This window comes from Athene noctua, chromosome 2 (genome assembly GCF_965140245.1).
Source record: "Athene noctua chromosome 2, bAthNoc1.hap1.1, whole genome shotgun sequence".
Taxonomy (NCBI): Eukaryota; Metazoa; Chordata; class Aves; order Strigiformes; family Strigidae; genus Athene; species Athene noctua.
The window spans coordinates 82,003,336-82,029,337 of NC_134038.1; the positions used below are offsets into that span (position 1 = coordinate 82,003,336).

At 44.4% G+C, this 26,002-nt stretch overlaps 1 protein-coding gene and 1 long non-coding RNA gene across 2 annotated transcripts in view; one reads left to right on the top strand and one right to left on the bottom strand.

Annotated features, from left to right (window-relative positions):
- Window positions 1–15,040, bottom strand: part of ANKH (ANKH inorganic pyrophosphate transport regulator) — a 103,480-nt gene extending 88,440 nt beyond the window's left edge. Inside the window, exon 1 of the mRNA XM_074899536.1 lies at window positions 14,363–15,040. Within this exon, the coding sequence (XP_074755637.1) occupies window positions 14,363–14,458 (96 nt within the window). The 5' untranslated portion in view covers window positions 14,459–15,040. The remainder of the gene's footprint in view (window positions 1–14,362) is intronic.
- Window positions 14,364–26,002, top strand: part of LOC141957658 (uncharacterized) — a 136,043-nt gene continuing 124,404 nt past the window's right edge. The window contains exon 1 of the long non-coding RNA XR_012633145.1: window positions 14,364–14,435. This is a non-coding gene — a long non-coding RNA (uncharacterized LOC141957658). The remainder of the gene's footprint in view (window positions 14,436–26,002) is intronic.

Here is a 26,002-nt window from a genome sequence, read left to right on the forward strand (position 1 = left end):
AGACTGAGCTTGACATGCTTCTCCCAGGTTTCCTCAAAGGATTGCCTTTGAAAGAATACACCAAAGAGCAGAAGTAGCCTCTGATCCAAAAGAGGCTTTGCTGAGATTAGATTCTCTGAGCACTCGAAAATCGTTATCTCTGACCTTGCAGGTAAGAAAACATCACTGGTCAGCTACACCAAGGAGACTTAGATGGCAGGATGAACAGGCATGTGAGGAATGCAGGCAGTGTTATTCTCATCTGTGATCCACAAATTGGCTTTAAGACTTAGTGAGAGAATAATCACTCTGACCTTCATTTGTAACGTCTTAAAAAAAACCACCAGTGAGGACAGGAGGCATTTACCACGTGCCATCAGATGCCAGCATGCAGGGAGAAAAATTTCACTGCTTCTCCTACACAGCATCGTGCTGAGCAGGAATTCAAAACAAGCCACTCGGTTGAGGATGAGAGGGAGCTCTAGGTCACTGATAGTGACAGATCCCTCACAGCCACGTCTCGCCAGCACTGAGACATGCCTGCTCCTAGAGAAAAAGCATTTGAACCAGACTGACCTGGAGCTGGCCCTGACATGGTGAGATGTGAAACAAGGAATATCGATAGCTAGGCAGCATGTTCCCTGGTACCACAGCTGCATGTCTGGAGGAGGAAGAAGAGTTGAACATGGAGCCTTTGCTAGATAAAGTCTTGCAGCTTTACAAAGCTCACATTCTTCACTTGAAGCCTGTCTGCATCATATGAGATAAATAACATGTGCATGAGCTTTACTCAGGCCTAAATTTAAAGCCCACAAACATTAAAAAAGATTTCAAGTTAAGCATTTCTCTTGCTGAACCAAGCCTCTCATTTGCAAGGAAGGAATCTGCCAGGGGCAAGGGGGTCGGCACCTTGCTGTCGAGATTACAGTGGGCTGCTTGCCTGCAAACAGCAATGGGACATGCTCTGGGGGTAGCCACTCGACAGGCACAGAAAAGGGAAAGTAGAGAGAACAGAAGGGAAGCAGGTATTTGTAGATTACAGACTACTCCCTGGAAAAAAAGGGCAGCAAATGGGTGACAGGGTGACAAGGAGGAGACAGGGGAGGAGGGTCAGGAGCTGTCCAGGGCCACAGATCACAGCAGCACATGGGAGGCCTCAACCCAGGGCTGAAACCAAAAAATACGCAGTTTTAAATAAATATGTACAAACAAAGAGCCAAAAAAAGTCAGCAAAAAATGCGATTGATGATGCTTAATCCTTTTGGGTTCAGGTTGGCAGGCTGCAGACGTCAGACTGTCGGTAATGGTGCTGCATCAGTGTGCTGCCACTCAGGGATTCATCGTAAGGGAAAAGAAAGATTGAACTGTGTGTGGCTCCCTATTTTTATATCCTGTTTCTCTCTTGCTCAATGGGATGTTTTCTTTCTTTCACAAAGAAATCACAAAACAAAGGGATAGACACAGAAGATTTTAGGTTAGAGAATCTTATCTGGCCAAAACGGAAAGAATAAAAGTGTAGAGGTATCTGATGCTAAATGTCATGAGACTATAGAGGCACTGTTCTTTACGGAGAGCAAACAAGAGACACTCATGCTTGTAGTTGCCTTTGAAAGCAATTCCCAGAAGTTGCAATAATAACCTCTTGCAAAACAGCTACTAATCCTTTTTCGTAACCGTTCCAAGCTGTCTGTGCATCCCTCACCCCTACGTTGCATCAACAGCGAAGTGAAAAAGTGCTTAGGGTCTCTAATGCTATAAGCGTGTTAAGAGTAAAAAAAGATAAACTCAAATATCCTTTCTTCTTCTGGCTGTAGATGTACTGCTTCCCTATCCAGCCAATTTGCTTATTTCTTGCCATAGCACCCCATACTCAGAGTTGTCAAGAGATAAGGCAAATTCATCTAAAAATCACTGTATTCATATCTAATGGTTTCAGGTGCTGCCACTATTCTTATCTTGAAAAAAGGTCAAGGATATTTGTGAGTCATGTTTTTTCCTCCATTTCTTTCTACAGTTCAGCGCAGGTTATCCTTTATCGCCAGTTGGACGAGTATTGCTTTAACATTCTTCTCAGTGCTGGTCATAGAGAACCCGACTGCCTTCTTGTTAAGTTAAATTTACACTGGCATGCCTCCTTTGTCTACTTTAGACTTCCATCAGGACAAGGGAAGAAAAAATGTCTAGTTCGTTATTCAGCAAGATATCAGCAACAAAATTATGGCCCCACAGCTGCTTTGTCTGTAAGCATCTCAGCCTCTCTAGTGCGGTGAAAAGCTTTCATGACCCAAGCCAGGCATTTGCTGGACACTGGGACTTCTGGGATGTGCTGATACTTCTGAAGCCAAAGCTGTCAGGCTTTTCCTTCAGGCAGCTTCCCTCTTGATCTAAACCCCTCTCTCGTACCACTCATTTCCCCTTTCAAATCTCTGATGCACACAGAATACAACACACTCCAGGTTACTGCAAGCACAACCAAACCTTTGGAGCTCAAGTCACAAATATGCAACTTAACATGAGGCTTCCTTGACGAAGTCCTGAGGCAATGACTGTGCCTTTGCTAGCTATTTTCTCCTTAGTGATGCAACCACCCACAATGCGGTAGGAGCTTGCAGCTGACAAAAAAGGCATGCCATGATTTGGAAAAGCTAGCCCACAACTATACTGGCCTTTTCCGGACAGCGAATCAAAGCTCACTGACAGGTCAAGCCTACAATAAGAAAATGTCAAGCAGGCTACCTGCTGTGATTTCTCATAAATTTATTAAAGAGAGAAATGTTGGCCTCTGCACAGTATTAGCAGAAAAAGGCACACTACTTATATATTAGATCCAGAAGGCATTGCTGACAAAAGCTCTTCCCAAGACTATTACAATGCTGGAGCATGTCCTAACCAGTAGACCGTTGACTGCATCTCAGAAAGCTCATATAAGAACAAGACGGTGAATGCTGAAAGGTCGTCATGCTTTCATGCTTTGAAATAAAACACTCTGAAGCAAAATGACTGCCCACAAGTATATAAAGAACAGTGGTGCAGTGATCAAGAGTGCTCTCAAGGTCATATTTTGAAAAGATGAAATCCATGTACAAAACCACTGATTCAAAAATAAAATAGCATTTGCACATGCAACCACCATAATAGCATGTAACCAGAGGTGGCGCAAACTATAAGGGACACACCAGGTGCATGTGCAATTACCTAAGTAGTTCTATGTACAGTTTTTGTCCTTATTTCCTTAACCATTCTGCCTTGCATATAAGCTACCAGGTAATCAAGACAGTACTTTAGCACCACTCAGTGTATAGTTCTCCTATAAAGGCAGTCTCATGCTCATGACACACTATATACATGCGCAGGTGTATGCGTGCACCTTTTGTATTAGAGAAGTACTTGAAGAATGTATTTACCTATGGCAAACAGAAAGCTTTTTGTGGATGACTACCTTTGGCGTCCTAAGGATCTGAAAAATGTTTTGTGGTTTAGACTTCCTTTCTCTTTTAAAGCAAATGCTTAAGATAGATTGCAAAATCATTATGCCTCAACATAAACACAGGGGAAGCTGACAGTGCTGTCATACTAAATTTGGAGCCCCACACTACCAGTTGTTTTGTACTGCTGACATGCAGAGAAAAATGACCAGAGATGTCCCCATGACTGTACAAAACCAAGGACAACTGGGGTTATTTTGACAGGCTTCAAAAAAATATGAGCAAGAGAGAGCAAAAATTAAAATTTAATGAAGAGGATGATCCAGGTACTCTGATCGGAAGATTTACTGCCCACCACCACAGGCTGTACAAGTGGGGAAAAACAGCTACCCTTCAAAGTACATCTCCTGGTATGTTCACTTCTGCCAGGCTGGTCTGAACTCATCTCCTTAGCCAGACTCTTGGGCTCAGTGGGTTGCAAATAATCCTAGGATTCAAAGTCATCTCCAAAATGCCACGGTGGGGGAGGAAGCAGGATGGACTGATGGAGCAAGTTACCAAAGCCAGTAACAGGATGAGGGTGAAATGGATGGGCTCCCTGGTAGCAATTAGGGAGTGGAGCTGCACTGCAGGCTCCAGCCTGACAACAGAGCCACATCGATATCTGCATAACTAAACTGCTCCAGCACCCATGGGACAACCAAGGAAAGCAAAGGACCCACAGAACCCAACTGGAAAGATAGTAAGGGTGCAGGGCTGGGGGTGCACTTTATGCTACTGCAGGACCTGAAACGTCCCCTGTGCTTGCCAGGTCTTGTCTCACGCAGCTATGCCTTTCAGCCCTTAAAAAAACTCAGCAAGCCTCCACTTTAAAAGCAGAGTAAAGATCTTCCTTACTTCCACAGTGAGGACATCTCAACACTCCATCCACTTCTCTCGTACTGGAAAGGTCCCCATATTTTGATAAGCTCATTTGTTTGGATCCCCCCCCACCCCGCTCTGCGGGGGGACCCCAGTGCTGTGCATTGCTCACCCTGGCAGCAAAGGGCATGCCACTTCCACTACATGCTTCTTAAAGGAACAAGACAGGTGTTTCACAGTTGGTACTTCAACTAGCTAGGTAACTCTGGTTTCTCTTCCTAGCAAGCGCTCTTTGTGTGCTGAATCTGGAAGGTGTCGTGTGAAAAACAGAGTGCTGTAAGAAAACTGTATCATGATCATTCATCATTAATAATAGAAATTCTGCACCTCTGAGTTGCAGTTTTTTGTATATTTTACCTTAGTGTGTACAATTTAATAGGAAGAGACCATACTAACAGCCCATTAACTACACTACCCTTCTGGATTGCACTGAGTGTCTTCGAGGAGTATGTAGCTCCCAAGATGCTCATCTCCCTCACCAGAAGACATGGTTTTCAGTTGTGACCCACCATGTACAGCACTTTAGAGTGACCACAATGCTCTCTGCTTTCAGTGACTCACTGAATTTGAGCCTACATAAAACGCCACCACCACCACCTAACGCTGTCTAAAGCACAGCACTCCATGCCACATTTTAGAAGGAAGAAGTAACAATGTGTGAGAGGGAACAATTCCTGCTTTTTACTTGGAAAATAATCTGGAAACCTTTCCAGTCTAAATTGTGTTTAACAGCCCCAATCTCCCTCATTGCTCCTGGCCATGCTATCCTCCATGGCCGTGACCTAGCTAACCCCATCTCCTCTAATTCATGACCACACTGCTGTTCATATAACTGCAGTCAGTTATCAGTCAAATTCCCTTTTTTGTCCAAGCTATAAATGCTTTATTTCTATAATCTTTCCTCTTATGTAACTGGCATTTTTTCCCCCCTCTCACCAGAATCAAACATGTGAATTATCTTCTTGCCCTGTAATGCTGATAACTATTCGTTTTCTTTACAAATGGGCTAAATGCTTTTTAATTGGTAAAATGCTGACAGAGGAAATGGTAACAATGGACTTGTGCAAGAGTCTGTCTTCTGTCTGCAGGAAGGCAGATTTGAGATCAAAGGCTGCCAAGTTCTTGGAGCACATTGGTATGCTGCGGCAAGGAAAGTCTTTGCAATGAGGAGGGAGCTGCTGGAGGTGGATCAGAGCTACCTCACCTTAGCCGGCCATGGCTGCAGGAACAGCAGCTGCCACTTGCTGACAGAAGGGTTATAAAAATAAGATACTGATCACCAATAGGCAGCAGGATGAAGGAGGGGTAACACGATGTGAGTTAGAAGTGAATAGGAAAAGGAGCCTCATAAAACCTAAACATAAATCCTCTATTTTCAGGGAAATAGATGTCAAACACCATCATTAAAAAAAAACAGGAGAAGAGTAGGGGGTGCCATGCAGGTACACCCCTTATACCTACACATGATGCCCATCTGACTTGATGAAGGAAAAAAATCAGTCCGGTCTGGCACGCATCAATGCTTTCTTCTGCCAAAGTAGGTGAAAGCCGTGCAGCCACACAGATTGAAGGCCAGCACATGAAAGCTCAGGTGTGGCCGGCATCTGACTTCATTCACTAATTTAAGTACAAAACACTGGTAAGAAAGCCAGATGACAGACCATCTCCTGGCCAAATGCCTTTTAAATGTATTTTTCAGCAAATGTACTAGCATGTGCTTTGATGCAGTGAGCTTTCAGCCCCACAGAGCCATGTACCTTAGGGAATATCTACAAGGAGTCAGAGACAGGTAAGTAAAAAAGTTGTACACAAAAGTATGCTCTCCAGCTTGTATGGATGTGAACTTTTTCTAGAAAATTTTCTGGGCTCTGAAGGTTGAAAAAGGTTGGAAACAATTGCCTTAGTAGTCCAACAGCAGTGCAAAGACAATACGTGAAGCAAATAACTTGAAAATAAGTTGCGTCTTGAAGTTTATTCACTTCCCATGCTAAAAGCTGAACTCTTGCAGAACCACTGCCATCAGTAAAGCAAACTGGGCATGCTGGGCAACAGTGACCACCACTTCTCCAACAGTAACACTCCTGCAAAATCAAAACCAGCGAAGTTTTCGCATCATCTTGGGGAAAATCATTTAACTGGCACTTGAGATTTCACGCCACTGTAGCACTTATTTTGTAACAAAGTGCTCTTAACTTTCCAGTATTTTTCCTTTGTCTTTTTCGAGAATGCTCTTGAAAAGGCTACAGAAATCTACTGTGGTTTTGCAAGTAACAATGCTGTGCTTCAGCCCTCTCCGGAACCAAATGTGTGTTTACACCTGGAATTCTTCTTAATTAATGTTTCATGCAGGCATTTTTATTATGCACTACATCAGAAGGAACTAATCAAGGAAAACTGCATATGCAGACAAGCTCTAAAGCAAGGTAGCGAAGGTCTGTGAAAATCTGAAAGAGAAGCGATACCACAGAGAAGACAGAAGATGGGAGAACTGCAGAACTTGGCTGTTTCAGACACTGAAGTCCATGGGTCATTTAGGTCTCTTGTTCTTATGGCGGATCTTTCTGAATTCTCTGGCTAATGGTTATCTGAAAAGGCAGCAGCAGTGTCTAAAACCATAGCTACATCATGTCAGTAGAAAATCAAGCAAGCAGTAGAAAGTGTAATCTGATGATCTAATTGCATATTAACACTCCTGTTTCCCTCTCCCCAAAATCCACGATTCCAAGTACAAAGTGTATGAGGTACCAACAGCTAGTTAGATTAGCCTGTTAAAATCTAATGCCATTACAAATTTTCCACAACTTTTTAAAGAAACACATGTTCTGATATGCCATTTAAACTGGAATTGAGCTCAGCAGTACTACACATGTTATTTAAAAACATCACAGATTTCTCAAAGTAGCTACAAAGCAAAATCTGTTTGGAATTGCTCAGTTTTATGCACGAAGGTTTCTGCATGAGCTGGCAGATATATTTAAATTTTCTATTTATACGGCAACTTACATCTATGTTTTACAAACATGAAGGAATAAACTTTTTAACTGCCTTGTGAAATACATCACTATTTTAGAACTGACAAAACTCACACAAAGAGAGGGATAAATGTCTTGTCTAGGATCAAGATAGAATGTCAATTAATAGATAGGATCTGCATTTTCAGAGCTGGAGCCTTGCATATATGTATTCTTTGCATACAAAAAGTCACGTATCTTCAAGCAGTCATAAGACTGGCCATGTCATATAAGCTTTTGTGTACAACCAAGTTCTCCATACAGCAGCAAAATGAGCCCAGATTAAAAAGAAACCAGTTCAGACCAAATCAAATGCGAAGAGAAATCAGCTTTCTTGGTTTTGTGAAAATGCAACCAAAAGAAATGAACAAGAAAACCCCTGAAACAAATCAAACAGTCAGTTCAACTCAAAACCAGAAGTTTTACTCTGGGGATTTCTCTTCATGATGCAGAATACAGCAGGTCAAGTCCCTTTCAAAGTTTCAGTTTTGAACCTCTATTTTAAAATTAGTCTCAGTGTATTTTAATTTCTCCTTCCTGATGACATCTTAGTCTACCAGATTTTCACTGGCGAAGGGAGGAGAACCCCAATCCCCTGTCTCTGAAATAAGCACCAGAAGTATCCAGCTGTTGCCTGACCCTTTTTCAGTGAATATCCAGTGATATTATGACTGGAGTATATCCAGAGAGGGCCCTCCACCCTGAAGACTGGGACTCGGGACTGATCATCAAAGTGGTAAATGCACCTGGTCTTCCACAACATTGGTTACTCTTCTGGTAGGGAGAATCATTTCTACCCCACAGACCTACAAGTTTTACTTTCCAGCAACCTGGTGGGTAAATATAACCAACTACTTCAGACAAGCTTAATGGATATCATGAGGCACAAAACCTGCCAGTTCTTAAAGCACAGGAAAGTCCAGGGAAGTCCTTAGAGCCAAGCTGACACAGCCATCGCAGGTGGGAGGCAATGGGAGTGGGAAGCAGGGAAATGGAGTGTTTTGTGAAGGAAAGAGAAGGTAGGATGAAAAAAAGAGAAGGTACTGACAAATGAGGCACAGCACAGATCCTAGCTTTAGATTATATATTTTACACTATGGCAACATGGAGCACTGCAGCGGATGGACTCCTCATTTGTAGGTTCATTCTCATAATTTCTAGTATGATCTGAAATCTTCAGTGGTGATAGCCCCACTGCTCTTCATAACCTGTTTATTTTTTACCTTGTGTGCTATAAAATGCAAATATATATTGGTTTAGCTGCAGGAAGTATCTGTCTTTGTTACCTTGAAGAACATTAACACATTGCTGAGATCTGGCTTTTATCTGCAAATGTTTTAGAAGATCTTTGACTTCTTCCCAGTTCTCAGCGTGCATTGCTTGCCATGAAACTCCAGCAAACACTCTGCATGACGGGTGAATGCAATGCCTGGTATCTTATGCCTGCTGCAACTAACACAGACATATGAGCCTAATTAAGCACTCGTGTAGTCTCAAGAAATGTCCATGTGGTCCACAGACCACTTAGCACTCGCTTGAAACCCCCCAGTGCTTGACAGACACTATTTAGGAGCTAAGGCTGTATGTAGGGCTCAGGCTGGCGTGTAAAGGGAAGTAAAGCTGTGTTGCTTGGAAGAAAAATCACTCTGGAGTCAGTACTGAAATACAAATCCTGAAAACTACTACCTCAGGGGTGTGTGTGGTTCAGTTTTTGATCCTTTATATAAGGTGTCAATTGGATTTTTTCACTCCAAACAGGGAAATTAGATGCATTTCACTGATCTTGCCTAGCCACTTCCCCGACTATCTGGCATGTGAATCCTGCTGGAGAAATTAATTCCTTCAAAATATTTCACAGAAAATTGAAAACGTAAATTAAAAAAAAAAATCTGTTGATGGTCTACTCTGTAGATGTTTGCTTCTTCAACACAATTTAATCTACATTTAATTTAAAATGCTGTGTGGTTCACATGAATTGAAAACAAATAGGGCATTTCCATCTGCATACCCTACTAATAATGTGGTTGTGGCAATAACATACAGTCATGTTCTACACCAATTATAAGACCTTGTTAGCTTTCTTGTTTATATTGTACTAAAGTCCTACACGATTTAAACAAGTTCCTGACCTCTCACAAAAGCAATAAGAGGCGTACTTTGCACTCATATAGCACCTTTCATCTTGGAGCGCTTCTGACACATGAATTTTCATTGCGTCCCTGTGACACACAGGTAGGCATCTAGGCACACTTCAAAGGCAGGGGAACTGTGCCATGGAAAGGTTACACAACTTGGCCCAAATCCCCAGGGAGCAGCTGGGCATGTGAACTCTCCTGTTGCTTGTCCCGAATGTCCAGACAATAACACTTACCCCAAAAATGAGCTTCATAAAGCATTAATCAAAATGTTTAACCCCCTACTAAGTTTGCAAATGGCATGGGCAGACGATAAACTCACTAATTCTTTTTGATACGCTATTCATGACACTTGTTCTCCTTTTCTGGCAACACTTCTTAAGGAAAAAAACCAAACCCCATTCAAATACAAGAAAAAAAGTTTGTTTTTCAAGCCATTACTGCAAAATAATTTAGAATCCAAAACGTTTAGCACTTCCTTTATGGCTTGTCTGTGTGATCCCAACCGCCACACCAGACGCAATGTATGGCAATTTCTCTGCAGGACGAGAGCACCCAAGTGACCTCAGGAGAAAGAGGCAGCAGGACTCTGCTTGCTCAGTTTTAGTTTCCAAGGACCCACAAGCTGCTGAACAACATTATGTCTGCATACCTAACAGTTATGTTGGCAAATAAAACTGCCCAACCAACAGCTACTGACATCAATTGAAAATAATGATTCAGGGCCTGGCTATAGGATAGCTAGAAAGAAAAAAACCACCTCCTACTGTTCCGACTGATAATTAAGGGACTACTGCAGACAGGCTCTGAGTTCAAAATACTGCTCTCTGCCTGGCTTTTGCCATCCCATGAACAACAGAGAGAGCTACCAGCCACATTTGCAAACTGTATTTAACACTGCCTAGGGCTGATTCTGCCTTCTGATAAAGTTAGTGAATTAACGCACACCTAGTTTCCCCCTTTATAATAATGCTAATGCAAATGTACACATCCACTACAAATCAGGCCACTGCAATATATGTGAGTGGCTCTGAAACTGTCTTAAAAGCAAAACTGATGTGGGTGGTGATGGATTTTTGAGCATGCAGGGTAACAGTGGTATTCTTTGCAGGGTGGGTTGTTTGAGGTTGCGTTGAGATCCAGCACATGGGAGCAGTTTATTTATGTATTTCCAAGCAAGTACTTCCAACATTTTTCACAGAAGCTGGGATTTTTAATGCAAACTCTGCTCTCCAACAGCTGAGCTCTAAATAAAACACTAATTATCGTGAATCTCAGGATAAGATATTGAGAGTGGAATGCTCTCACTAGCAGAATGAAAGGGAGACTCTTCTGCTGGTATGTGTTAAGCTCTTAGGATGAAATGCTCTGTTGTGTATATTGGCTTGTGCATGTGTATACCTAGAGAAAAATAAATACATAAATAATACATAAATAATACACACATATTTGTATGGAGAAGGAACATTCAGCAAAAATTTGTATTTTATTTCATAAAAGCTATGTAGTACTGTAAATGAAATGTAAGGGAAGTGGGTTGAGAAAGAAATAATGCAAGAAGGTTAGATATTATTTATTTCTCTAATCTTCTGGTAATGTAACTGGTCATGCACCTGGACTACCTTTTTTAGTGGCAGGGGAGGGGGGGGGGGGAATCAGATACTTCTAAGAAGCTTTTATGAGGTGAACAGATGAGGTTATCTCACTATATTGGAGTAACTCTGTAATACAGCCTTGTCCTAAAGCGTTCCTGGATTAGGGTCCATGAGTCAACAGGAGGCTCTTCACTGGCTGTAGCGGTTCTGGAAGTGACTGCAGGAGACAAGCTTGTTAGTTCTTAGGAGCATTGCTCCAGCATTTTTTACTTCCTACAAACTAAACAGACTTGCCATAGAAAACATCTCATATGGGGAAATGGTGACAGTCATAAACTATGTTCTGCAGATACTCTCTAGCCTTACTGTAAATTTCCCTTAAAGTAGCAAGGAATCTAAAGATGGGCACATACCAAGGATCTGGCAATTTTCTCGTGATGTTTGCTATTGAATAAAACTTTCAACACCCAGAAAAGCCTCTCAAAATAAAAAAGTAAAATAAAAATGTGAGATTCTCTGTTTCTCACTCTTCAATCTCAGGTACCTAACAGTATTGTTTTGTTAAAAGGCTCTTCTTTGAACACTCTACTTCCAAATACTCTCCCTGGTTGAGAGAGCAGTGTATGAATATGACACATCAAAAGGGTTTATGTCTTACAACATTTCTTAAACACCTCTTCTTCCCCAGTCAGGTGAGGTTCATTCTCTCCCTGTTTACTGTCATCTCTTACTTCCGACCTATAGTTCTCCTGTCTCTTTTATGGTAGTATCCAGAGTGGGTAAAATTACTTCATACAAATTTTACTTCCTTTATCATTCCTGGAAATCTTTTTTATCTGCAGCATACATTCACAGGAGGAGGTATGGCAGCCTTTTCAGAGCCGTCTTTTGGCACACCCATTCTTCTACGTTGCTTCTATTCAGCCCTATCATTAAAATTATTACAGTTTTGGAGAGCAGAAAGGTGACTGGCTCAGCAAGTCAGTGTTATTTTCAGCCACACGAGTCCAACAGTAACGTCCTGCAAGTGTAAAAAATAATGTATCACATACAAAAAGATAAATTCCTTGTCCTTTTGTGGGTAAGAAGATCTCTTTAGACCTAGAGTAACTTTGTCCCCGCCTCAGTCTCCTGATTTCCACGTAGGTAAGTCTCCCACTAGGCTGATACAAAAAGCATCTTTCCAGTTCCTTCTCCTGAGCTGGGGTTTTCTGCAGGAGACCTCCTGCTCACTAGGTTTCTTCCTTTTCAATTAAGCGCCTCCCCAGCACACCATCGGAGACAGGGGATAACCCCCCAACACTCCTGGAGCCCCAATCCTATGATTTAGCTATTAAAGAAACATTTTCTGAGATACTTTGCTCCTAACGCTGTTAAAGTTGGTTAGACAGGTGCTTACATGTATCATCCACATGGTAACAGCCCTCCTGTGTCACTGGTACCCAGTCAGACAGAAGGCCTCTCACTTACAAAACTGTAATCTCCTGCTTGTTGATTTTTGAAATCCTGGTCCAGAGCACACTGAAGCCAAGGGGATGTTTTTCACGGGCTGACATGGATTTTGAATCAAGCCGACCTTGTATGAAGCAAACTGTATACACACAACTGTCATACTCAGTTTGCTGAGTGAACTGCTTTCAATTTAACTTCTGCTGTATGTTATTAACGTGGCACAGTTATTAGCATTTAAATCATCTTTTACCTTGTCATCTCTATCTTTAGCTTTCCCTTTTCTCCCCAAGTATGATTTATAGAAGACTAGCTTAGTAGGAATGTAGTTGAAGACAAGGATGGAATTGCGTTTTTTTAGTATTGGGGCTTATTTAAATTTAAAGGACTAGGAAGTGAAATGAGATTAACAGAACTGTGACAAACATATCATTAGTGTTAGCTACTTTTTCCCACTGTAATATTTTCCCTTTCATTTTCTTCTTTACAAACAGGTGAATGTGCCCACTAATTTTCTGATATCTTTGCTTAAGGAGCATGGGAGCAACTACCTACTCTGCTTAGAAAACAAGAGCTTCTCAGCAAACTGAGAGACTTGGGACAAGGATAAAAGCTATCTGGGATGCAGTATTTACTGTGGCTGCCCAGTTTAACACTTGTGAGCAAGTGTATACGGTCCAACTGAAAACATAACGACAGACCCTATACAGTGTAGCCTGACACAAGACCAAGGCCTTACCTGTCACAAATACCGAAATGAGCGAACAGCGAGTTCCCCACACCACAGTGCTACGACAAACAAGGACCCAGCTCGAGCAAAGGAGGAGCAGATACGTCAAGACCAAAACATGTTTTCAGTGCAAACGCAGCAACCGGGGATTAGGGGGATGAAGCAGGAGAGCTGCGTGCAAGGGAGACTGACAGCGAGCCAGGGGACACCGGGGTGTCTTCTCAGTGCCCAGGCCAGGGGACAGCCTTAGGTCACCAAGAGTGCTACAGAATTTGAGCCGGGCTGAAGTGCACGGATCTGTTCACGGCTGAAGTATGGTGGCAGCAGCTCCTCTTGCAGCGCCCCGATCTTTCCAGGCTTCTGCCCCGTGCCCATCACCGCGGACTCCCGGCTCACGACACACGGGCGGAGGAAGGGGCGCAGCCGGAGCCCCACTTGCCCGGAGCCCCGCCGGGGAGCGGCCCTCGCCGCGGGGATGCGGAGCGGCTGCCCGGCCTCTACCCGGGACGCCGCGGCGAGGGCAGCCGGCGGCGGGGCGGGGAGCGGGGGGGGGCCGCTCCGCTGCGGCAGCGCGGCGGGGCGGGGATGGGGGGGCCGCGGCGCCCCCCGGCAGCGGTCGGCTTCCTCCCCGCGCCCCGCTCCGGCACCCCGCGTCCCCGGGCGGAGCCGGCCGCCGCCGCCGCCGGGCTTGCGGGCTCCGCCGAGCCGCGCTGCACTGCGCTTGGGGCTGCTGCACCTGAGGGGCCGTGACTGCGCGGGGAATAAACCAAAACCAACCCCGGCGAAGGCATTATGTAATTTTGGATTATATAATCCTGAAATACACGGGGAAAAAAAAAACCCAAACACAGAACCAAAAACGAAACAACCCAACCCCAAACCCGCCGACCTTCTCCGTGCGGCAAACAGGGGTGCGGGGCGGCCCCTGCTCCCGGGCCGCCGCCGGGGCACTCACGGCGGCACCGGCCGCCCGCCCGCCGCCCCCAGCGGCGCAGGGGCCGCGGTCCCCGCCCGCCGCGATGCGCCGGGGGAGGACGGCGGGGCCCGGCCCGGCGGAGCCCCGCCGGTACAGCTCTGCGGGCGTGGGTCGCTCCCGGAGGGGGAGGCGCTGCCTTACCTGCTCCCCGAAGTCGATGGCGATGTTGGTGATGCCGAGAGGGACCAGGAACCGGATCAGGGGCCAGTAGTTAGTGAGCGCTGGAAATTTCACCATAGTCCCAGCTGCGCGGTGACCCCCGGCGCATCTGCCGCGGCAGGAGACGGCGCGGGAGGACGGCGGAGGGCGGGGGGGGGGGGGGAAAGGATGAAAGGGCAAAGGAGGAGGGTGCGTGCGTGTCCCTGTGCGTGTGTGCGAGCGGTGGGGAGGGGGGGGGATAAGGGCGAGGGAGAGGAGCAGCAGAGCCCCCTAAAAATAAAGCAGGCGGGGAGCGGGCGCGGGGCCGGTGCCTCCCTGCCCGGCGCGGCGGGGCCCTGGCGGGTGCTGGCTGGGCGGCGGGGCGCGCTGTGCTGCCGCCTTAGCAGGAGACCCGGGAGATCAAGTCCATCCCCGCCGCCCTCCTCCCACACAACAATGATCCGCTGCCGCCGCCGCCGCCGCTGCCGGAAAAAAAAAGAGGAGGGACACCGCCGCCAGCCACTCGTGCGGGCAGCGCTGCCATCCTCGGGGCGCGGGGGCCAGGGGAAGGGCCGGGCCGGGGCCTCCCCCCCTCCCTCCCCACGCCTGACGCTCGCCGGCGGCGGGGCGACGGCCGCGGCGCCGCGCAGGAAAACGCCGCCCTCCTCCTCCTCCTCCTCTCCTCCTTCTCCTCCTCCTCCTTTTCGCCGCCGCCGCTGCCGCGGGGCCGGTGCAGGCCGCGGGGCCGCGGTGCGGGGCCGGGCGCCGGCGGAGGCCCCTGTGCGGACGGGCGGGCGCGGAGGGACCCGGCCGCTGGGCGCCGCTCCCCGGCGCGGGCCGCGGAGCACGTGCGTTTGACACCCGCTCGGCAGACGGGCCGGCTCCGGCGGGGGAAAGAGCGGCACCGAGAGGCACCGAGAGGCACCGAGCGGCTCCTCCTGGCGCCCCAGCGGCCGCGCTGCGCCTCCCGCCCGCGGTGGCGCCGAGCGGCACCGCCGGGCACCTGTCCGACCCGCCCCCCCCCGCCGGTGGGTCCCGCCGGGAGCAGTGGGGTGTCCCGCCCCGCCCCGTCCCCCCTCCCCGGTCTGCGTGACCCTGCCGTCCCGGTGCAGCGCGGGCAGGGGCAGGCAGTGGCCGGCGGCGGGCCTCGGCCCCGTGCAGGGGCGCTTGAGATGCTGCAGGGCAGGTGGGAGTCCCTAACGGGGTGTCTGACCCGCGGCTTTTCTTCTGGTCAAACACCTCAGGTAAATAAATGGTGAACGTTTGCCAGCGCGACGTCTTAATTTTTCCGAGTCCCTGCCCAAGGGAGTGCGTTGTGGCCGCGAGGCAGCTTGCAGGAGGGTCCTTGCTGGCTGGGAGCACAGTTGCTTTCTGACCCACAACCTTGACAAACCGCGAGACTCCGTCACTGTAAGGAGTGGCGGAAAGGAGAGAAAGCAGCCCCCTCTCTGAACGCGTGTCTCCACATGTTTTGACTCACAGTAAGGTTTCAGGGTTTTGTTGTTACTGTGTTTCTGTGGGGCATTTTGGTTTGTGGTCTCACCTTCACCTTGCCACCTTGAAGGAGGGTTGGCAAATATTTTGGGAAGGTGGAAGCCCTGTGAGAAATCAGCTACCTGTATCTGATCCTCAGAGGAGCAGTGGCCAGCAGAGGAGTGGTGGGCAGCCTTCCTCACCCAAAGACTCCTTTACTAAGATGCTGTGTGACCAAAAGCCCGTCCATGTATTTTGGAAGGTCAGCAGGAGGTGAACTCTGAAAATCCCTGACAGATGACAGGCTGTGGCCTGGGGTTGGAGTGGGAGGGCTCCTGGCTCCCAAGGTGATTCGGCAAAGTCAGCCCCAGCTGTCACTGGCTGGTTTTTTTCCCTCCTACAGCTGGAGTTTGTCTCACCTAGCAGTCCTAAAGCTGATACAGCCTTCCTTGTGGGCACACAGGAACAAACTCAAATGTTTAGGAGAGCACAAACCTGCCTTTGTCCTCAGATCACTTAAAATGCCACAGGCATGGTCTCGTGGGGGTGGTGGAGCAGTGCAAAGCAGGAGAGGACAGTAAGCTGAGTAAAGCAGGAATTGCTTGTGATTGCCTAAGTGTGTCTTCGAATTAACAGCACCAAATCATCATTCTAAGGAAGATCTCTAATCATCTCCAGATGGACCAGCAGTTGGTCCATCGGACAGCTTCAAACCGCATCTGCGATGGGGAACATTTGGTCTCCAAACAACCAGGGTGAAGTTGGGCTGAAGTAGAAACTCTCATGTAGATGCAGGGGCCTTCGGCCAGCTGCCTTGTTGTACTTGTTCACTTGCACTGAGCTGAATTACCTGCCAATTTAGACATAGCCTGTGTGTATGCTTATATGCAAGTTGTAACAGATCTGTGTAGTGGGTACCTTTCTTTGAATCAAGTCTTATGGGTTTTTTTAAGACAAGGCTGGATATATTTCAAAGCGTTAATTCAATATTAGATTCTGTCTTCCTGAGACTGTATTTGGTTTTAGATAACTGTATTGCCAGTAACTAATTTCTTCTTGATAGGACTAGATTTTATTGGCAGTGAGGTCATTCCTCCTTGCCATGGGTCTGAGAACAACTTATAGCTGAAATTATGGAAGAATATAGTTTACAGATCTTTATATTTACATATTTTCCTGGTAAAGTGTCCCTACTTTATTTCACTTTAGATGGATTTTTTTTTTTTTTTTTTTTTGGTAGCAGAAAAATACCTCTAGTGCTGTTCTTGAGTCAGAGAAAAGTAAAAGGGAAGCCCCAAAGCCACTTGGAAATATACGATTTTAACTTGCCATTTGAAATGTTCGGGTGAGGCGATGTTTGAGGACTACCTCCTCTCATTCCTGGCAAAAACAAGCCACCACAAAATTAAAGATCCCTAAATCAATACATTTGGATGCTAAGCGTGTGTCTCACTATATAAAGCATACATAGTGGTTAATTACTTTGTCACAAAATTATGTTCAGTCCTGGAAATACTGAGACACCGGAATAGTCTAATGGAGTATAAGAAGCATATCCATTTGGGTGTTTGTTAGGTGTTCATGAGGTAGTTGATACTTTTAAACTCCTGTAGATGATGTATCAGGAACCTTACATCTGTAATTAATTTCCATCTGATCGGTCACTTGAGAGCTCCGATTAACTTTTTATCTTCCTGCTGCCCAAAGCAATAGTAGAGTTTTATTTTAAGAGTAGTTTACATTTTACTTCCTAACATGTACTGGAATGTCCTGTGCAAATGTTAACCTAACTGATGCTCTCGAGTCCCGCATATTAAAATCATTAAACTTATTTAACAAACTGTTAGGCAGTGTTTTAGATATGTCTGTCTGCTTCCCGTTGGTGTCTTCTGTTTACAGGATGAATGTAGTTCTTGTGTGCTTCTCTTTCAGGTCAGGTCGTATTTGCTCCTCAAATTCATTATAGAAGCAAAATTGTGTTTGGAACCAAAGAACAAGGATGGTTTCTCACATCTTGAAGTCAGTAGTTTGCTCAGCTGATGAGCTGAGGAAATAGGTCATTTTAGCTGTCTCAGGCAAAAAGCAGTGATGAGCAATCATTTCCTTTCTAGCATATTTTCTGTTACACTACATTTCTTACTCATATACCAAACACGGTCTGTTTGTTTAATGGAATAAAAAAGACACAGAGAGGACAGCCGGAAATAATTAGCCATAATCTCTCAGCTTTTGATAGAAAAATTATCTGGTCCAGGAGTATCGTGGATGGAAGCATCTCACTGGAGAAGTCCATATGGATCAAGTACAGTGCTGTAATGTGTTACAGTATAAAAGATGGAACTTATCGGAAAACTCCCTTGTGCCTGGTAACAAAATGTGTCTGTAATTGTTGCTTAAGCAACAGGGTCAAAGTCTGAAGGTGTCCCCAGTAGCAGTTTGTATCAGGGCAGTGCACGGTAGCTCTACTCATGAAATCAGAAATCCAACACAGCACATGAGCTTTAACAGGTGTTAGAGTCCCAGTCCTCTCCTGAACTTCAAGGAGGCCCCTCACCACAACTACACGATGGGAATCTCGAGAGAAGCCTGCTGTGGCGTTGCCTTGCGTTTCCTTGTTGAGGCTACTGCTAATTACCTACTAGAGAAAACAGGTCTTGGGCTTTTTTTTTTCTTTTTTTTTTTTTTAAATCACTGTGCTTAGTCTTTCCATCCCTAGCTGGCTATTTAGCTGTCACCCCTGCTTTTTGGAGCTACTGGCTCTCTTCCAAACCTTATCTTCTACCTACGATGTGGGTTTTTTTTTCTTACAGTCTAGTGATTGGGAAGCACTCATTGTATGAGGAATTCAAACTAGTGGATAACAAAATCTGTGAAGCAGTCATTCCATAAGACAACAGGTGAACTGGGTTTCCAAGCCTACAGAAAGGCCAGTGATTCTTGTCTTTGAGTGGCCTTGATCTGGGAGAGAGCAAATGCTGACTGTCTTTTCCCGTCTGTTGTCTGACAAAGTGGAAGGACATCTCCGCAGTTGTATTATGCTTCTGCCTTGAGTTATTCCTCCCCCTGCAACAGCTGCCTCTTGCAGACATAACTTTTTAAGGTGGAACTGAGTCTGGTGCATATTTCTAGCTCTTTATACAACAATAGTTAAAACAATAAGATTGTAATTTGAAAGTGTTGTCGAACTATGACTGAATATTACTGCAGGAATGCTCAGAGTATGGGTCTTGTACACCTAGTGGAAAAATACTCATTCCTATTTAGTATCGAGGAATAAAATGCAAAAGCCATCTACCCAGTATTATTTTTTAGGGGACTGGCCAGACACAAAGCTCAGTTATAAGGAATCTTTGTGACCCAGCTGAAGGTCCCCCTCTTCTCCTGGGGGCCCAGTTCTGCAGGAAACCTCTTCCTAGGCAAAATGTATGCTCAGCCTCTTTTCTTGCAGGGCAAAGGAGAGCTGTATGCACAACGTTTTCTCTTCCTAGGTGTAAACTAAACCTATTTCACTGCAGTCCCTGTGAGTTGTGCAGAAAACTTTTAGCTCAAAGGGTTGGTGGAATTCTCCTTGTCTTACTCCTCATACATCATCCTTAGGATCAAGGGGCACTGTGTTCTTGGGCTTTGTGACTGGCCATGACTTCTAGGCTATTGCAGTTCATAACTGGAAAGACTACAGAAATGCCGCAGGAAAGGTCTGTATATAACATTTTATTCTAGGAATGAGTAGAGCTGAATTGAAAGATCAGAAAGCAGCCAACGGAATTGGGGTTGTCAGTCAGACAAGTGTCCAACCAATCCAATTCCAATTTAGTCGCAGTTCTGTGTGAAGAATAAAAATGTTCTTTACAACCAACTTATCTCCCCTCCCTAAGGCCAGTCTGCTCCAGCTGCAGCTGGCTTGTCAGGTTACATGATAAGGACAGTGCCCCTGCAGGAAGCCCATGTCTTTCTTTTTTGGCTGGCACAACTGCACTGGCAGCTTCAGGCAAAACTTTCCCAGCTGATGAAGCAGGAGAAGCTTCCTATTAATGCTTAATAGACCAAGATAAAAAGAATGTCAGGTTTCAATGGCATAAGGAGACTTGGGTCAATCAGAAGTGCCTGACTCATTTTTCAGGTGAGAATCAAAGTGCTGCCTCTGGTCGCCTGCAGCAGGGGAACAGTCCAGATCATGTCTTCTGTCACAGGGCATCTGGGAATGTTGGCTCTTTACACACACGCGCACACACACACACACACACACCACCCCCCGGCTCCACAGCAGTGTCTGCTCCACCGCTCACTCAGGCTCACGGCCTGGGGTAATCCCAGCTGTATGTGTGATTTGTGGTCCTGGACTTAATAGCTTTATTTATCTTTTGGGCTTGTGTTCCGAGTCCAAAACTTGTATCTTCTTCTGAGGAAACCTGGGGCGTGTGACCCTGCAGCAGCTCTAAAACGAGGGAGTTGGTGAGAGCAGCTGGTCGCAAGCTGCAGGCTGCCGGCAGGGACACGTAGTGATGCTGATTGCAGCTCTACTCACGAATGCGATGCTGTGCCATTTCTTAGCAGATTCATCCCAACAGCTCCTTCCTCGGTGCTGGAGTTGCGTAAATGTGAATACTGGACTGCAGGAGGCTAACTGGACCAGGCTCTGCCCCAGTGCAAGATTTCTCTCTTTCAAGTGCTTGTAGTGTGGCATCTGCAATCCTGAGGGATTTGAGTGCTCATGAACCTTGTATGCTACAGAGGTGGTTGCATTGTCCTCACATTAGGCCTGAGGCTCCGGCATTGTTTCATGATCAGAGGGAAAGAAGCTTTCTCATCATCAAAGCAAGCATATACAAATGTTGCATTTGCTCAGCATGGGAGGAATTAAGTCTTTAAACATAAGGGGATTTTGTGTTGTGTGTAGGGTTTTACCCCTCCTAATTTCTAAATTACATTTTATTTAATGATTATAATACATGTTTTCAAACATTTTGAAAGAAATGCAAGTAATAATTTCAAATATTTTCCAGAACTTACTTCTAGTTAATAAATTAAAATGTACTTATATGTTTAATAGGCTTTGATTAACCTGGAATTCAGAATCCTTTTTTTAAATGTACATTTGACATCTTTGCTCCAAGCATTAGGATATATCAGGACTTTCTGCAGCATCTTTGCTTCTCAATTCAGCATCTACATGTAATATCACTTGCTGTGCTATAAATGAAATGTAATAAGCACACAACCTTAACAATAGTGTAAAGTTGCAAAAAATATGCAAAGGCTTTTGTGTATCATTAAAACAGTAATCAATATCGGACTTCAACTGTCTGCAGAGATCATTTGTGAAGTTAAACACCATTTAACTAAAACTTGTAGGAGGTGGTGGTGAATTTGTATTCCAAACTCTCATGTTCTAGGTCCTTTTACGATGTTGAGCTCAGTAATTAGATTAATTGTTGAGAATATGTTTAAATGTTTCAGAGATAAGCATTTATTTGCTTGCGATTCTTGCAGTTTTCTTTAGAAAGGACTCAGTCTTGCCAAATATGTCTTCTGTGTTATTGCAGCAATCATAAAAATAGCCTCTGTACAGCACCTCTAGTAAAGTAATGAGTAATCTACATATTTGTGAAAAGATAGTAATATGCAAATGCATAAGCTTTATCTATTAGTGCTTGTATGACTGAAAATACTACAGGATATGTATGCCTGAAGCCACAATACTCTAGAACTTAAAAGTAGCAGTAAGTTTTGTCTTTAAAATGTACAGTACTGCTCTTTGACATCTTAAGACACTGCTACTGTCTGGCCATCTAAAGATAATATTTGATAAAATTTGCTTATTTTAGAGAAATTAGATTTTGTTCCTACCTTCTTTTTACCCACTGGGAGCTTTTAAGAAATATTTGCTTTTTGTAATGAGCATTCTGTGAAATTATAAGGATGTTATTCAAGAAGATAGAAGGAAATTTATGAAATTATGAAAAAACATTTTTCAACACTTTAATTGCCCCTGCTGCCTGCCAGATCCAAAGTGCTTTAGAAATCCGAGTTGTCCTCGTGATATATGTTGCAATACCAGAAGCACCGAGGGCAAGAAATGCCCCTATTTTACAGATGGGCAAACCAGAGGGAAGTGAATGGTTTGTGCAGGTTAGGCAGGGGCACATGTATCCCAGACCCATAACTGACCCTTTTGCATCTTTTGATTTATTCAAGTTTTTCTGCTGAATCTAAATGAAGAAAAAAGGAAAAAAAAAAAAAGCTTCACAGACAGGCAGTCTAATCTGTCTAGTTAGTTTCTAAGTATTTAGAGAACAAGCAGAACTTTAAAGCCAAGTATAGTCTGTTATTTGTGTGTGGATAATGTCCTTATCCAAGGTCTCAGACATTTATTGTTCTTTTATAGATAAAGTTGTTTCATTGTCTTCTCTTACAAAGAACTAAAATAAGAAGAAGAAAAAAAAAACCACCCAACAGCTTAATCTGGAAGTTGAAAAGATTTCTTCCAAGGCCTGGATATTTTTGATTCTTTAAAAAAAAAAAAAAAGCAGCCTGTGTAATTGATAGAATAACATAAACTGCTCTCACCACCTAATTAGTATCTTACATGACTTTTCAAAATGCTTACCCCTGAAAAATGGATTGGCGCTTGATCATCTCTGTCCCCACAAGATGCTAATCTCTTCTGATAAGGAAATGATAGATATTGGATAAATGAAGGAAGTCTGTTCAATATTCATTCCTTGGGTAGAGAGACAAATATTGGCCTATCCAAATGAAGGCAGTTGGTTGATTGATGAAAAATAAATGCTAAAAATCTGAAAGCAATTCAACTCCAGCAATACAAAAAGTACCCAAAAAGGCAAGATGGTCAGGTCCTCTGAAAAAGGAAGTAGTGATGGAAAGATTAAAGGGAACTCAATTTGCATGACCCTTTAATATAGGAATTGCCTGTTAGCTGATAAATTTCAGTAGATCTCTCAGTGGTAAATTTTGTTATTTTGATCAAATGCATTCCCAGACATAAAGATGAGTTTGAGATTTAAAAAATCACAAGTACTTCCTTGCACTTACATTCAAATCTAGTATGACATCACCTGTAAACCTGTTAAAGGAGTATAGAAATCTTGTATTTCATGAAGGATGCTGAACAACAGTTGGCATTTTTCCTTCTCCCCAGATTTTTGCTGTAATTTTTTTCTCTAGTTTCAAAACAGTATTATGAAGGGACAGAAGAGACTAGGAACAGTACTGGCTGTCATTTGCATGTGGATATGAGATATCTTAAGTGGTATTCTGTCAAAATCCTCCCCCTTTCCTTTCCGGAGATTTCATTAACAGGATTCACATTCTTCCTAGGACATGCCAAACTAAATGTTTTGAGTTACGTTAACAAACTTTTGTTTGCTTATTTTTTGAGTGCAGTGCAATCAGTTTGCTAATCCCCTCAGACTCCAGACTTTCGTCTAAACTAGGTGTATTTGTATCTGGATATAGTCAAAGAATTGTTTCTTGCATGTGCATGGAATAGAGAATCTTATTAGCTGAACCACATTGTGCTAAAATAAGCCTAAAAAAAGAGCACTGTGGCATAGTCTTTTCTGCCTATAGAAATTCAGATTAACATGTTATTATCTTAAATTGCAAGAAAGATCTGTCATATCCAATGGAATAAAACAATTGATCTACTTAGTTACTACTGAAAGTTAAAAATGTGTGCTGAATGGATTCCTTACTAAAACCAACAAGTGTGTTGTCTCAGTTGGTGATGAACCACAAGAAATTTGGTGTAGACAAGCTCCAGACCCACCAATGTATTCAGCAGTTGATCACCACATTTTCCTTTCCTTTCTACAAAAGAGTCTCCCGCAATAAATAAATACTTTGAGAAAAGCTGCATTAGACCTGGGGCAGTCTTGAACAAAGGATGATTTGATTAATAAAATCCCATAGTGGTAATCAAACTCCCTCATATCCAAAGCACACCACAATTGCTGTTTCAAGTACCATGATATGACATAAACTCTGTAAATCAGAGCTCCTCCAAGTATTAACAAATCTGAGCTACCAAGGCCTAGTCTAGAAGAGGGTGGTTGAAGTTGCCCTATCTGCACAGGTATGAGGGAGAAGGAAAGAGGGGGGGAGACTGTTGTCCCATTTTGGTCATACACTGCTCTTTCTGACATGTCAGCATCTTTTAGCAGACTGGACAGAGCTCTGAAGCACAGATTTTTATCCACCCTCCATCCAGCATCCATGCTATGGATTGGTGGAAAAAGCAGGTGAAAGGAGGTAATAAGAGAACCCACATGTGTCAGGGTGGGCTTGGTATGTTTGGGAAACCCTTGTTGTTATGGAAGGGGGCTGGGAGTGGCCCTCTCCTGCAGCTTGGCAGCTGGGTTGAGCCAGACAGATGCATCCACTCTGTGACACCAGAGAGCTGCACAGAGAGCAAGGGCTCTGCTCTGAGTGCAGGGAAATAGGGATCTGCTAGAAGTGGCAGAGGGGAGCACGAGGGGGGAAAGCGAGCCTTACACTTAGATCAGGGCTTGTTGGGTCAGTGGCAATGACAGCAGAGGGCTAACCTTATCCTCTGGCTGGGCGGGTGGTGGAAGCAGCCTGTGCTGTGCTTCATTGCTTCTTCTTTAGGAGATATTGGTCTAATGGGCTGTGAAATTATGTCATGACACCAGGATAAATATTTGATTTTTCCCAAAGGCTCTGTTCTTTACTGTATGTAATGGCACTGATTGTCAGGGTCTGGGAGCCGAACCAGAGTAGGTGATGAGGCTTAAGGCCTGAAACCTGGCAGGGCAGGGGAGCACCAGCATCTCACAGGGATGTAGGGGTAGACAGGCATTTGTGGGCATCTGTCCAAGAACATGTGAAAGCATCTGCAGTGGGCCAGGCTTGCTTTGGTGGTGGGTAATGTGTTGGGACTTTGCTGTTTAAGATCATCCCTGCTGAGAAGAATAGATATAAACTTGCTGAAGGAAGGTGTGGTGCTTGCTGTAGCCTGCAGTTTAAAATGGTAGAGTTTTGTTGATCATGGGAAGGTTTTTTTCCTCATTTGTTAAAGGACAGGAAAAGAGTTCATGTAAAAGGTTACCTGTTTTGAAATACAGATTCTGTGAGGATGATACCTGCCCTCAGTGTCTTGATGAAAGAGTTGTACAGTGCTGCAGCAGATGCTGTAAGGAATAGCCAGCAGTGACTGCAGCCAGCAAAGACAGGTGTTGATCAGTACAAGTAGCAGACATCCCAGGGCACTGCCATTTAGTGCCTGGATTGTGTGGAGGCTTCTCTTCCCAGACAGAGTAGATGGTGGAATCCTCAAACCCAAATATCCATCAAAGGCAACAGATTCACCTCTCCTTCACCTGAGATCCACTGAGTCCAATCTCCATCAGTGTGGTCTCACCGGATGGGGAATACCTTTCTGTCTACTCGCCATGGACTGAGGCAGACTAGGTCAAGATTTTTGCCAATGTACTCTGAAGGATGTCAGTCTCATTAACTGTTATTTTTTCACATTTTTCCAAGTTTGTGTTTTCGTACAAACAGGTAACTCTTTGTCATTTTTGAATGCTCAGACAAAATTTGGTTTATCAGATGTTCTTATGATCCCCAGATGCCTAACTGCTGATCCTTGGAGAACTTGGAAGATTTTCTGAGACTTTTTCTCCTCTGGCAAAAATTAGTTGAAGGTAGTCAGATGGCTTAAAGAGTGATAGGGAAGGACAAATGGATGGACCAGCAGAGTGGCAGACTGCCTCATGTGCTTAGGAAACACTTGTTCATGCTAAATATGACTTGTAGCAATGGTGCCTTGAGCCTGAAAGTTTCATTGTTCCATAAAGTGGAAAAAAAAAAAGAAAAAGATAAAGTGTCTATTTTTTAAAATTTTTTATCAGATATTATATGTGTACTTATTAACTTATGCAAAAGCCATTGGAAAATTTAGGCTTTTATAAAGGTTTAGTGGATCCCTATGACCTCTTAATGCCAATGAAAGGCATATACCTAAAACCTATTAGTCCAGATAAAAGAAACCCCATGAACATTGTTTGACTGACATGACTCCCTGGGAATACAAGTTAGAATCCGTGCTGTTTGCCTAAAGATTAATCTCCCTGGCTAAGTTTAAGCACTGCTTGAGTCACTGCATGCCCAAGGAATTTCTTTTAACTT